General features: G+C 54.6%; 1 protein-coding gene and 1 pseudogene across 1 annotated transcript in view; both read left to right on the top strand.

Moving 5' to 3' along the window:
- The window catches only part of FAM135B (family with sequence similarity 135 member B), a 166714-nt gene that overhangs the window by 135918 nt on the left and 16677 nt on the right, over positions 1-14119 (top strand). The window contains exons 8-11 of the mRNA XM_039845904.1: positions 2283-2436; positions 4441-4490; positions 8991-9146; positions 9915-9988. Of these exons, the coding sequence (XP_039701838.1) occupies positions 2283-2436; positions 4441-4490; positions 8991-9146; positions 9915-9988 (434 nt within the window). The remainder of the gene's footprint in view (positions 1-2282; positions 2437-4440; positions 4491-8990; positions 9147-9914; positions 9989-14119) is intronic.
- On the top strand, positions 12537-12652 carry LOC120588916 (uncharacterized; annotated as a pseudogene).

The raw sequence follows: 14119 nt of genomic DNA, 5'->3' as shown, positions 1-14119 counted from the left end.
TCCAGAATATTGAAAACCAATTCCATTTGTGCATTCTCCCAAAATTGTAACGTAAGAGATGGACCAATATTTCTATATGAAAATGCATGTCGCTTTTATGGGCGTGCTGGCATTAAAGGGACGGTTGCTGGTGTTTACCACGTGCCAGAGAAAAACTGGATTGTGCATGCATTTCACGTAAAGTATAAATAAGTGCATTTATATAGGCAATCAGTATCTATGGCGTGATTATTGTGGTAATCTAGCAAATCCCATGCTGATCCGAAAGTTGTGTAAAAACCCCACAGTTCTAAAGTAGGGGCGAGTAGGTAAGTTGGACCCTTAATCCAGGCCCATAGTCATCAAGTCCATGCTGTCTTGATGTCATTGAGACCGTAGGGGATGCTGCAGTTCCTTCCTTCCTTCCTGCCTGCCCGCCTGCCTGCCTGCCTTCCAAGAGACAGAGATATAACAGAAATAATTGTGGTCTAATGAGGTAGGTGCCGGGGAGCAGAGAAGAAGAAGTAGTTGGAGAAGCTGCACAGAGATGGCATTTGACCTGGACATGGTGGTGGTCTTCGGGCCGCAAGGGGACAGGCTCTTAAAAGGAGAAAAGCTCTAGAGTTCTGGATTGACACAAGAGCCTGGTAATGATGAGCAGATGAGCCTGGTAATGGGGTCAGGGCTTAAGGCTCTGAATGCCATGCTAAGAAATTTGAACTTGATCTTGTAGACAGTGGGTAACGCTAACCAACTTGTTGAATGTCTCAGGTTCAAATCAGAAGGGACCTCAGAATACAAAGCCAGATTTCATTTAAGGCCCAGGGGAACGATGGGAGCTGCCGAGGCTTCTTCCGGTGGATTCCGTGGTTCCCAGAGCCCATCTTCAGGCCTTAAGCCGTCATCCCGCACACTTCTGGGGATGTTGGTGGCCCACAGCCATCAGCCGGGTCATACCTGCGCCTGGGGTGACCCGTACCCAGTGATGGTGAATGCGTGGGTACGCTGACCTGGCTCCATCCCCAGCACAGACAGCGCTGCGGGTCCAGAGTTCTCGGAGGGTTGGCCGGGTCTCTTGTGCTGGCATCGTAGTGCGAGGCAGCCTCTCCCTCGGCCCGTCCTGCTGGCCTGCAGTGTCGCCTCCGAGAGTCCCCCCGGGACGTCCATGCAGGCATAGTTCTGTCTCGAAGTCTCTTTGCTAGAGAACTGACCTAAGACCGTCTCAGAGGTAGGTGGCAGCAGACCTGAGCCTTCCATCTGTGCTTCCTGACGTGGAGCGCCTCGTATCCTACACAAGCCAATCACCGTGACGGTACGATTGGAGTGAGTATCATTACGCTCCTTGTCGTCTGCCCGCATCGCGCCGTGAGGGGCGCAGATGAAGGACAAATGACGTAGCCCTGTCCAGCCCGCACTGGACCCATCATCAGCGACCGCAGTCAGCTCACAGAAGCCAGGGGTGGAGCTCCACCGCTCCCCACCTGCCGTTCCTCCCAGCGGGACAGGCGAGGCGCTCGGCATCTCGGACGACTATTTGCCGCCTCCCCTCTTGGCCACAAGAGCCGCGGGTGGATGGGCAGGTCCTAGTGCATGGGATTCTGCAGCTCGGTACCTCCCCGTTCTGCTGCCCGAGCCTGTCCCGTGGGATGCCCTTCTCTGTCCTTAAGACGCACGCCCTCTCCTTCGCTGCCAGGACAGCGAGGGAGTCAGAACTGTCCTCTTCCTCCTCCTTCGTCATGTCGTGGACTTAGGCATCTTTTCCTTGTCGGACAAACCTCATCTGTGTCCTTCTGCCGGTTTAGTGTGCCCCGCAGCGGCACAGGGGACGATGGACCGCGCCTCCGACGTGGCGCGCTCACACGCAGAGCCTCTCCCGGCATGCGCGGCTGTGGGGACCGTTGCACCCCACTTCTCCGTCACTTAAACAGAGCGCCTTTCTCCTTTCCGGCAGCACGTACGACACGCCCGCCGACCGCGGGGGTGTCGCCACATTGCTATCCCGCCGTGCCAAGGAGCCCAGCTCTGTCGGTCTCCATGGCCTCTTCTCACAGGGCCAGGGGAAAGAGGCCCTAAGCGGGTGCCACTCCGCTGCCACGAACCCGCGAGGTCAGCGCCATCATCGCCCTCGTCATCGTCAGCTCTTATTCCCATTATCGCCGTTGTAATTTGAACGTGATAAGACAGAGCTTGGCAGAGAGGAGGAGACTCAGCCTCCCTCCCCGGGGTGCTGAGCCGCCTCCCGCGCTGTGTCGGGGCCAGGCCGTGCGTGTGACGGCTCCACCGTGGTCTCTGTTCTCCGGCAGGGGAGCTTCTACGCGTCCTCGGAGAGCTGCATGCAGCACGCTTACAAGTGGCACCGAGAGCTGTGCTTCCTGCTCTTACACGCCCACCGGGGACTGCGCGCCTACTTCCTGGTCATCATGCGGGACGTCCCAGAGCTGCCGCACGTGGAGCTGGGTAAGGGGCCGGGCACCGGGCAAACGCTCATCCCAGCGGCCGACCTGCCTCTCTCGGACCGGGGTGCGAGCAGGCAGCAGACGTCTGTGTCAGAGTAACAAGCCCTGTTTGCGGCCAGCTTTTCTGTAGCCTGCTCCACTCCGGCAGAGGATGCTAGCGGGATGAGCAAATGCGGGAGGGGAAGACACAGGAGCCCAAGGGACACTCACCCACTCATTCGTTCGTCCCCCAAGCATGTATTGAACACCTGCTGCATACCTGGCACTACTGGTACATGGCGTTAAGTCGCGTTCAAGGGAAAGTGCTCGTCTTAACCTTAATGAAGCTTTAGTTACAGGATCGTAACTTACGAGAGTGTAAAACAGTCCTGAGAAAGAAATACGCATATGCTTTAAATCCGGGCGGTTGTAGAAACCTCTTAGTAGCCAGAACATTCGGGTTCGGGGGTGAACTTTCTTGCACGTCATCCCATGTCGTGGAGACCACAGGACCTGCACCACTCTCAGGTGGCAGAGGGTGGGGGCTGAAGCTCAGACATGGGAAGCGACTGCTCAGGGCCACACAGCAGAGCCATGGCAGGAGCGCGCAGGCCCTGCAGTGGCTCCCCCCTTATTTCATGCCACACTCATTTACAGCAGGTGCCGCACGGAGATTCTGCTCAAAGTCCTCTAAGGGGACCCCTTTACCCCTAGGACAGAGGCCGGGTCCTCCGCCTGTGTTCAGGGCTAACAGCAGAAACCTGCCGGGCGCCTCGGCTTCTCTCCCTGTCCCCCTGGACTGCACCTGCTGAGATCACCTGGGTGCGGGCGGAGTCCGTGACCTTGTACGTTGCCCATTATTGCACCGAACACATCCTACGACAGCGATTCATTCGCATGTTTCTCATCCCCACTCGACTTGGGTCTTTGAGAGCAGAGGTCCCCTGAGGCCCCTCGTACACAGTGCCCGGCGTGCAGGGTGAAGGGCTGCGAGCAGCGCTCTTGGCAGTGGACTGAGTTCCGGTGCCACCTTGCCAGCTGGCTCTATCAGCTCTAACATCGTAGACAGGGCAGGTGCTACTCTTTGGATCGTGCAGTTCATGGAGTTGATCTTTTTATATTCAGTGCCACTCGCGCAGCGGAGACATGCCCGGAATCAGCCGGTTCGCGTGGCTCAGAGGGATGGTGGCGACGGTGCAGTAGCTCTCGCTTTTTATCAAAAGAACTGAGTTGTTGTAGTTCATTCATTCACAGCCGTATTTTTACTGAGCACCTACCGTGTGCCAGACACCAAAGACACGGCCATGATGAGTGTGACAAAAGTCCATTACGCCTGATGGGGTTCACGGGCCTGAGGACAGCCGCAGGGTGCACAGGCGCGTGCTCACGCTTACCTGGACAGCAAGGCGTTTGTCAGAGCCCGTGCCTCAGCCAAGTGTAACCTGCTGACCGTGGCACCGTGGAGCCAGGGCGGGGTTCAAACATAGGCAGAACCGTGAGCACAGAATCACCAGTGGGCCCCTGCCCGTGAGACAGCAGGATCACAGGGTCCGCGGTCTGTGGCGTGGGGTGACGTGATGATCATTAATCAATGTCAGAGCCGCCGGAGCTGGCAGGCCACTCAGCTCTGCCACTCCACTTCCCTGGGCTTCTGATCATTCGTTGGTGCGTTGGAGATACTGGTCCCTGCCCCACATGTGTCACACGTGTCACACGTATGCACGTGTGTGCGTGTATCCACAGAAGCACGAAAGGATGTGGAATCACTCTGAGCTGTACCAGGTCCTTGTCGACCTTCTCGGAGTGTCCTCACGGGGCGTCACAGGGCTCCAGGTTCATCCTCTTTACAAACACGACCCCCTTGAGAAAGTACAAGAGATAGGAGGAGGGTCCTTGGGCGTTGGGTTTATTTCCGTGGCTTTGATCCAACTTGACACCTACGCTGCTTTCGTGCACTTGGCAACTGCTGCATTTCAGCGCGTGTCTGTTTCATTGCATGTTGTGTTATTTTTTTTTTTTCCCCTAGAGTCCCTCGCTGTTGAAGAAACACTGTCTCAGCTGTGCTCGGAGCTACAGGTAATTGGAGAGCTGACACCTCGCGTCTGAACGGCAGCAGTTACACAGGGCACAGCAGTTACACAGGGCAGACATGGTCGCTGGCTTGATACAGGAATCAGAGATGAAAGAGAACTTGTAAACTTACTCTGGTTTGAAGAGATAATCTTATATCCCGTTACCCTAAATCATTGAGTGTCTATTAGACACCTATCGTGTGCCTCGCTCTGTGCTAGATATTTTGGAACAACTGACCAGGTTAACAGGTCTCTGTGTCCTGGAGCTCACGGCACATTTATTTATTTGTCCAGTACTCATCTGTTTAACAAACTTTGACTACCGACTCTGTGCTTCTCACGGAGGATGATAAAGACCTTGCACCTTGCTCAGGTGACAGACGTGGCAGGAGACAGGCTTCAACAATAGTGTTGGCGATGAAAACAGTAGTGAGCGTTTCCCAAAATCTCATCAAGCACATATTAAGAATATGTGCTTAACAAGTCAATACTGGGCAAATGCACGTTTTCGTCACTTACCGTCACTGGAGCACGTTCACGCCCTGTCGTGCTGGCCGGTCTCCTAGGGGTGCAGAGGCCATGAGGAGGGTGAAATGAGCTCCCCCGTGCACAGAGCCTGGCGCACGGTATCACCGCCTCCCCGTCCTGATGGTCCTCGCGTGCTGCAGGCGTTGGCGCTGTGGGCGCACATACCTACGTGGTCATGGGGCCCCAGGAGGTTGTCAGTAACTCCGTCTGTGAGGAGTGGACCCCGGGAGGAGGCTGCACTGGAGCCAAGCCCGGAGGGCGTGACGGGGCCTCGTCCTTTGTGCCAGGGCAGCCCAGGCCATGGAGGCTGGAGGCAGAGGCCGCGGTGCAAGGCTATGCGTGTGGATCAGTGAGCGGGGCTCCTGGAGACGAGGCAGCAGGGTGACCGAGCCTCTGGGGGGCCCCAGCTAACAGTGAAAGGGGCCTGTGTGCTCCCCAAGTACACAACTTGGACTAACCCCCAGGTCACAGGGAGCCGTGAAGAAGGAGGGCGACAAGCTCAGTGGGGGAAGAGAGTGAGTCTCGAGGCAGGAAATAGCAGTTAGTACTTATGGGACGACAGTGACAGCGCCAGCTGCCACATCCTGGGTGCCGGATCTGCCCTCACGGCAGCCCTGCCAGGGCTGGGGAGGCACGGGGTATCCCCACAGTGGACACGAGGAGGGCGGCTTCCTCTGCGCCCCTGAACCGCTAAGCTGGGCCTGGGCCTGAACGCGGGGCCCCCTGGAGCCCCTGTGTGTTCGGGGGAGAAGCCGGGCGGCTAGGGGGTCTAACAGCGACATCGCACGAGGTGACCTTCCTCCTTTGCCGGCAGGAACACCAGCCCCGGTGCTCAGTGACAGTGGTGCCCAGGCTTCTCGCACAGAGCAGCCAGTTTAGCCGACTGCTGCAGGGGTGCGGGGCGTGGGTGACGGGGCCTCAGCCTACTCCAGGATAGCGGACGCGCGGGCCTGGGGCTTGTGGTGGAGCAGACAGCTCCCTTCCCAACAGCCCAACAGCCCTCGAGGGGACTCACAGCCTGCTGAGCTTACGCAGGCCGGCCATCGCCCACTAGTGGCCGACCCCACACATGCGCACTACGTACACCACACACCACACACCACACAGACGCCACACAGAGACACACACATTACCACACACTACACACCACACACCAACACACACCACACACCACACAACACACACACACATGCACACACAATAATACACCACACACACACACAATTCACACCCACACCACACACCACACAGACACCACACACCACACACCACACGAATACTACACATATCCACACACCACACACCCCCCCCACACACGCAGGGCTGCTAACACGCCCTTCTCAGGGATGGGTGGGGTGAGGGCAGTGAAGGTTCTAGGTGATTTAAGACAGTTTGCAAACACAGAGGTCTACGGCACTGGAGCGATGCCTGCATGTGTTTGCTTCATGTGAATCTTATCAGCGTTTATTAAGCACCTACTATGTGCCAGCCACCGCCTTTCATTGGGAACACAAAGATGGCAGGCAGAGACCTTCCCGGCACCAGAAAGAAGCCTCCTGTGAAAAGATTGCTCACACGTCAGGTGGAAGCTGCCAGAAGGGTCAGGGCTAGGCCAGGGACTGTAAGACAGGGCTGTCAGGGGACAGGGCCATCAGGGGACGGGGCCTTCAGGGGACAGGCCCGCGAGGGAGTGGCAGTGTGCCCGCCCCGGGCCGGAGCAGCGTGCAGAGCCCGGAGCAAGGACGGGCATGATGGAAGCACCAGGGGCGGCACCGAGGCCGTGGCTCAGGGGACGGGTCGCGGGGGCCTGGCCGGGAGGGGTGTCAGAGGGCCTCTGCTGTGCGGCCAGACTGGGGAGGGCCCGGTGTGCCTGGCACAGGGGACGGGTCGGTCCTGTCTGAACTCAGCCACGTGCTCTCATCCGGCACGTGTCGGGCGTCTCTCGGAAAGCAGTGGACATTTTTCTTTAAAAATACAGAAAGACAGGGTTTCCTGTCACACAGAAACGTCCTGCCTGGTTGCTGCACGTGCGTGCGGGGAGCCCGCGCTGCCGGCGACCTTCCCTGGGTCCACACCCTCCTGGCAGGCCACCGACTGGGGCAGCCCGGACTTTGCCTCTCTTGTCTACTTGTTTGATTGTTTGCTCATCTCTTTGCAAGGGAGTTTTTAAATTATTTAAGCCCCGAAACATCTTTCTGAGGTGCTTCAAGAGAACAAACAGTTCCACTGATAAGGATACTGCTTGCCTTTTCATTGAGTCCTTGTTTGGATCTGAGGTCGTGGGTTTCATTGGCCCTGTTTCCCAGCAGAGGACACTAAAGCTTTAGGGAGTGACTGTCCCCTCTGACCACTGAGCCCTCTTCCTGCCTGGCCAGCCACAGCCCCTGGCACCCTTACTTCTCACCTTGAAGTCTATAGGGCAGCTCACAGCTTTGGGCTCTTTCGAGCCCTCTTGGGGTGGCCGGAGGCAGCTGCTTTGAGAAACGTCTGTCTCTCTCTCTGATGGTAGAATTTCTCAGCCTTCAGTGGGCGTGCGAATTACTAGAGGATCTTGCTGAAATGCGGATTCTGATTCGGTCTGGGGGGCGGAGCGGGGAGGGCAGGAGACGGTGCATGTCTAACACGTTCCCTGGAGAAGTGGGACCACTTCTTGACCATGGTTGGAAGAGTCGCTAAACTCAGAGCCTCCACTGGGGGCGCCCTTGCCCTCGGCATTGACCTCGGTCACCGCCTTGTTAGCAGGAAGAGCCTCTCCTTGGTCTTGGGGAGAAGCTCTCCACCGCTCCCATCGCCCGCATTTGCACAGACCCAGACGTCCTGGAGAGTGGGAAAGTCCCCCTGTGGCTTAATTAGAAGCTTCCTTAACCGTATCTGGAGCTCTTTCTGTAATCGAGTGGGGGAGAAAGTAGTCCTCCCAAAGACACTAGAGCACCCGGTGACACAGCATGACTTCTGAGCCCAGCCACCTTAACGCATACCTTTTCTTTATCTCCTTTTCACTCTGGTGGCTGGGCTCAGAAGTCATGCTGTGTCACCGGGTGCTCTAGTGGCGGGAAGAGCCGCAGGGGGCAGAATAAGCAGCCCGGTAGCAGGAGCCCAGTTATCCAGGCCTGGGTACCTCTCACTGACGCAAAGTCAGCCATGTGATCAGTGCCCACCTCCATCCATCGCCGTGTAGGGACTGGGACACGGAGAAGGCCGAAGCTCCAAGCGCAGGCGAGGGGGGATGCTGGACGTCAGACGAGCTGCGCGTGGTTGCCGTGGTCTGCGCAGGGTCACGTAGACGTCAGGAGGTTCGTCTGAGACGTGCACGAGCACCTGGACGGGAGCATAGTTTCACAGGGATCGTCAGAAGCAAGGGGGATTGCGCTGACCCCTCACACGGTTACCTGGTGGGGAATAGACAAGTCCAGAGTGGAGAGAGGAGAGGACAGTGCGCAGCCCAGCCAAGGGCCTGCTGCTGGGGAATAGCCGGGTGTCCTGGTCGCCGTCGGCGGGTCAGCGTGGCTGGCACCAGGTGTGCGACGGGCAGAGGGACCATCATGAAGATGTCACCGTTTCGCAGGAGACGTTTTGACAGCGCCTACTATGCGAAGGCCACGTGGCACCGCGGCTTTGTAGTTGGGCAGTCCTGCAGACGAGCCCCAGCTCTGTGTCACCTTGGCCGTGCCTTTCATCCCTCCGACTCCCGTTCGTTGTCCCGTAGAATGATGATCACAGTCACTACCCCAGGGCAGTTGTGGGGGTGACACGGGGGGCTCTGTACACTGCCGAGTGCTCTACGCCCAGGTCGTGAGCGTCAGCCATGGAAGCTGTGGTGCTCACAGAGCACCGAGCCCAGCAGGTAACGGGGTAGAGTCGTGTCCAGGGAAAGGAGAGATTCATGGGAAACAGAGAGGTCAGCAAAGACCCGGGACCAAGACTGCAGGAGCTTCGGGGGGCCGGGGGGCCTCACTGCCACCTTTCGCCTCCCCAGATGTCGACCAGTCCAGAGAAGATAGCTGAGCAGATAAGTAAGAACCTCGCCTGGCTGGCCTCCCACCTGATGGCTTTGTGGACCCAGTTCCTAGACACGGTGACTCTCCACTCCCAAGTGACCGCTTACCTCACACAGGAGCATCACACCCTGAGGGTAAGCCGTCAGTCACATGGTACGGGTTCTCTTATCACGTGATCGCTCAAGGAAGTCTCACGGCAGGTGGTTCGTTGGGCAGAATACGAACTGAGTTTAGCTATTGTAGCCCTTTAAAGTCCTGGCTCCACCGTGAATTTGCACTGAGGTTTTATGACCCTACTTAGCCTCTCGAACTTTGCCTCGACCCTTCATAAAATGCTTTCATTGGCTACCAGATGATAACCTAGCCCATCTCAAGGGATATTGCAGATGCTTTGAAAGCGTTTTTGAGAAAGTATTTTCAAGTGCGAGGCATCGCTCTGGGTGTATTTCTTTGCGGCCAGCTTGGATGCGTGCAGGCAGGTGAGGCGGTCTCCTCACTTACAGCAAGAGGACCCAATATCTGACTGAATCTACACGTGCTTAGGGGACACACGTGCGTGACGGGCTGTACACAATCTGTTTCACCTGCATTTTTCTGTGGTCCCTGTTTTCAACTGTTTTATATTCTAGTAGGATAAATAAGACCAAAATATAAAAATGACAGAAAGCAATGCAGGAACAGATAAACGTGTTAAACTGTGTCCCTAAATCAGCCCAGGGCTGCAGCTGCACCAGAGAGGACCACTGTGTCAGAGAAGAAAGGTCGTCGTTTCAGGCCTGAGTGGTGGGCTCAGCCCGTTATTCCTACGTGCTGCGGACCTCTGTGGACCTCCGTTTCCTTATAAAAAATCAAGGTACCACCCACCCAGTGAGTTAATTGTTTGCGTGATTTTTATCCCTCAGGTCCGGAGGTTTTCTGAGGCCTTCTTTTACATGGAGCACCAGAAACTGGCCGTCTTGACCTTTCAGGAAAATCTGTAAGTAACCCATCACGTGCCATGTTGCACCCTAAAAGTGGGCAGCCGAGACATTCTCGGGCAAAGTCGCTTTTTCCATTCATCTGGGGAGACTCTGCAGAAGGGGAGCCAACCCACCTCTGCACGTCCAGGCTGCATTTCGTCTGCAGGCGACGGAGGCAGACCGACTGCAGAGGCGGGAGCTGGCCAGTGGCCGAGGTCAATAGCCGAAGGTCCCTGAAGACACCTGTGCTGAGTCCTCTTTGCAAAATGAATTAGAAGCAGATGGTATGGCCACAAGCTATGTAAGAAAAAACACGGAATTCACTAGAGACTTTGCAATAGTTATGAAATGCATTTAGCATAAGAATTCAGACCGAACTCCCTAATTAGGAGGACTGATGACTTTCTAAGTTCACCTTCCTCCAAAATTAAAGAAAAAGTTAGAACATAGTCGAAAATGTCAGAGGGTTGACAAAAGATGAGGTCATCCTCTCGAGTGAGAAAAAACAGTTCTCCTTCCCACCCGCCCAGATGTGTCGACCTTCGTTACACAAGTCCAGGGGTTTCTTTTTGTTTCCGAATGATATATTCACCCCGAAAGCTAAACGTGGATGGAATAATGTTTGAGACGCCGTGGTAAATCCAGCTGGAGAAATACTTGAGATTCATCCATCACTCAAGACAAACCTGAAGGTCTTTTCACCCCTTAGCTTGTAGCCGGGTGTTCACCCCCACTGCCTTCTGTTGGAGGAAAGGACAGTGAGTGACATTTAGAGTCGGCCTCCTGGGTTCTGCGTGTTAGGACAGCTTCTTCAGAAATATCTAGACGCATGGTGCCCTGTGGGTCTGCGTTTGGTGAAGGTCCCGTTTTTCACTCACTCGTTTATTCATTCGGTCAGTCAGTCCAGGCCCTGGCTAGAACTGGCTGAGTGTATTTTCGAAAACTGACAAACAGAAACGTCACTTTTCAGGGTCACTGAGCAAAATACGGCAAATGAGGACGACTGTGGGAAGTCTGCTTCCTGAGTCACCCCAATCATAGGCGAACCCCAGATGGCCGGGACACGATTGTGTCCCCAAGGAGCGCGAGCACACATGCAGGTGACGGACACACAGGCGAGGACTCTCCTGGAAGAGAACTGTTGACATGCCAACCGCTCGTGCAGAGTGCAGGGAACGGAGCCCCCAGCCCACCTGGGTTCAAATCCTGGTCCTCCGTTTGCTTCCGGTGGATCCTCGAGAAAGTTATTTTTATGTCATTCTCGTTTTTTTTATTTAAAAAAATTTTTTTTTCCTTAAACTTGACCAAGTCCTATTTTCCTTAAAATGGGCAAGATGACAGCTGTGAAGGCCCATGGGACACAGTCCAAGCCACAGACCGCTCAGGCAACACGAGGCGGTGACCAGGGAAGGCCACCCATGTTCACTGCACACACAGGCACGAAGGATATGGCCGGGAACCGCGTAAAGACACTGCCCTCATGCACCACGCCTTTTAGTGGAGAAAGAGGCAGGATGTAAATTTGGTCACTTCAGGGAGTGACAAGGAAGGAAGAACGAGTCAAAGCAAGGACACAGGAAATGACGGGCCGGGGGTTGGCCAGGGTCCTCACCCACGCTTGGTAACTGGCTCTCAGAAGAGCGAAACTAAACCATGAGCCGACTCCGGTCTGCAGCGCTCGCCGACTCCCGTGGGGCGAGCGCCCCGCAGTGGTCAGTTTCAACCCACCATGGGTTACCTCTGAGCTTGGAGTTGGGAGGACAGGTGTCCGATTGGTTCTTGCACTGACTCTGGGCGTGGGGTGGGGGCTGCTGTGGCCGAAGCGGTAAGAGGAAGTCTCCGAAGCTGTGGCCTTTGAGCAGAGACCGGCTGACAGCAAGCTGTACCTTGATAGCGAAGATGGCCGAGTAGGCAGAGGGAGTCGCTGGGGGAAAGGCTCTTGTTCGGGAGGGAGCACAGAGTCTTCCAGTGGCAGCGGGAAGGCAAGAGCAGCTGACTGGAGTGAGCAAGGAGGAGGAGGGACAGAGGGAGGGAGGGCCAGCTAGGTAGGTAGGGACCGGCCCATGTGGGACTTTGTGTGCCAGGATGAAGGGTTTGGACCTTGTGCCGTGACGATCATGATGAATGCCTTTCTTTTGACTGTCCAGTGAATATGCTGGAAAGACCTTGAACCGCAAATCTCACACACGTAGTTTGACATCTTGATTCTATAACTTACACGACTCGGGACATCAGACTCGTGGCAGAAGCTCTCAGCGTGGTGCTGAGATGTAAAAGGGGGTGTCCGTCATTCGGCAAGCGTCTGGTTAGTGTTGATGGGGAGCCAGACACGGCTCTGCGTGTCGGATGTCCAGCAGTGAGCGAAGCAGACACACTTCCTCTCTCACGGAGACTATATGCACAGAGTGGAAGTCAATAACTATGATATGCCAAATAGCATGAGCGTTATGGAAAAATATGTGTCAATGTGAAAAAGAGGATGCGGTTCTATAGTGTAGCGGTGAGCATGTCTGCTTTACATGCAGAAGGTCCTGGGTTCACGCCCCAGTGGAGCCACGGTCCCTGGTCTATGGCCACGCCACCCTGAGCAAGCCCGATGTCTGATCTCAGAAGCTAAGCAGGGTCGGGCCTGGTTAGTACTTGGATGGGAGACCACTTAGAAAGACCAGGTGCTGTAGGCATAAATAATAATAAATAATATAAAAAAATGTGAAAAAGAGATTATAATATTTGTCCTGTAGTATAACTTTAAGAAAGTAGATTCGTAATTAATTAATAGTATCTACGACTCTACAAAAAAAGCACAGCCTAGGATGAAACAGTGGTATTCAGGAGGAAATAGACTTCTAATTAGGTCGTGAAGAATAAGAACTATTGAACAGAGAGGGGTGCTGTGTTCCAGTTCCGTGATTAATCACCCGATTTATTCACGACTCCATAATCTCTCTAGGATTAGAATCAAATTTCAGTCCCCTAGGTATACACTCTAGCCTGCCTACACGGCTGCGCAGTCCTGTGCATATTACCATTCCATCACTACACTTGTCTAATAAACTAAAAAGAGAACCGAAAATTCCAGGTTCAGAGGATAGCTAAGAACTGCAGCAGTGATCACAACACAAATGCCATTGAAATATCCAGAGAAGGGTCGAAGGGTTATGAAGTTGCAGCAGACGTCAGGGCCTTGAGGGAGAGAACGCAGTGCTTATCCTTGTATTTCATAGGCTGAATTCCAATTGAGAAATAAGAAGGAAATGTCCGTAGTTCATATGTCTAAGTATATACGTGTATAATATCACGTATCCGTATACATTCATTATATTTGTTCCCGAGAACGCTGAATTAGCGACGTTGCTGTGGGCTTGTGCAGAGTTCCACAGCCGCAAAGCCACTGGTGACCGCCTGGGCTGGGGAGTGACATGGGGCTTCCTGAGGTCAGGCTGCTCCCAGAAGTGCTACAGTCAGACAGACAGACAGACAGATGTGAGCTTCGCATGCTCAGCTCTTCCCCAAACGCCACACCGTGAGACCGTCATCTTCCCCTGGACAAGAGTGAGGTGGCGTCGGCAGAAATGACGGGATTTTAATCATCTTCCTTCGAAGGAAATAAACTCTCCCCCCTTGGCAGGGAGTTGAGGAGAAGGGAACAAACATTTTCTAACTCTGAATTAGGAATATTGACTATTTGCAAATGCCGGGACCAAATCCTTACTGGTGGAGGGATATTTGGGGCGTGGAGGAAAACTATGCGTACTTCTAAAATCCTTTATCGAGGAACCAAGAAGCGTGGTCCCTGAAACAAACAAACAAACAAACAAAAAACACTGTACCATGCCGATGTCCACACGGTAAGCGATAAAGAAGAAAACTTAGATGGTTCTTCATTCAAGAGCCATAAATGTGACTGATATCCTCGGTGCCAGGGGCGGTTAGAGAAGTAGGGGTAAGGTTTATATAGATTTAAGTTTTTCCTCCAAAACGTAAGATGCCTAGCCATCTAGAAGCTCAGCTCATCCTCCACGAGGACAGCATTTGTTACTGAATGAAACGTGCTAAGTGCTCCGTGTTCTCCTAATCACGCAAGCCTACCTCTGACCTCGGCACCCAGACCAGTTCCGATGCGAAGGCAGCCCACGAGAGCTTTAGGG

This window comes from Pteropus medius, unplaced genomic scaffold, assembly GCF_902729225.1.
Source record: "Pteropus medius unplaced genomic scaffold, Ma_sr-lr_union100, whole genome shotgun sequence".
Classification (NCBI taxonomy): Eukaryota; Metazoa; Chordata; class Mammalia; order Chiroptera; family Pteropodidae; genus Pteropus; species Pteropus medius.
The sequence above is the reverse complement of the archived record's forward strand: the minus strand, read 5'-3'. Positions and strand labels throughout refer to the sequence as shown.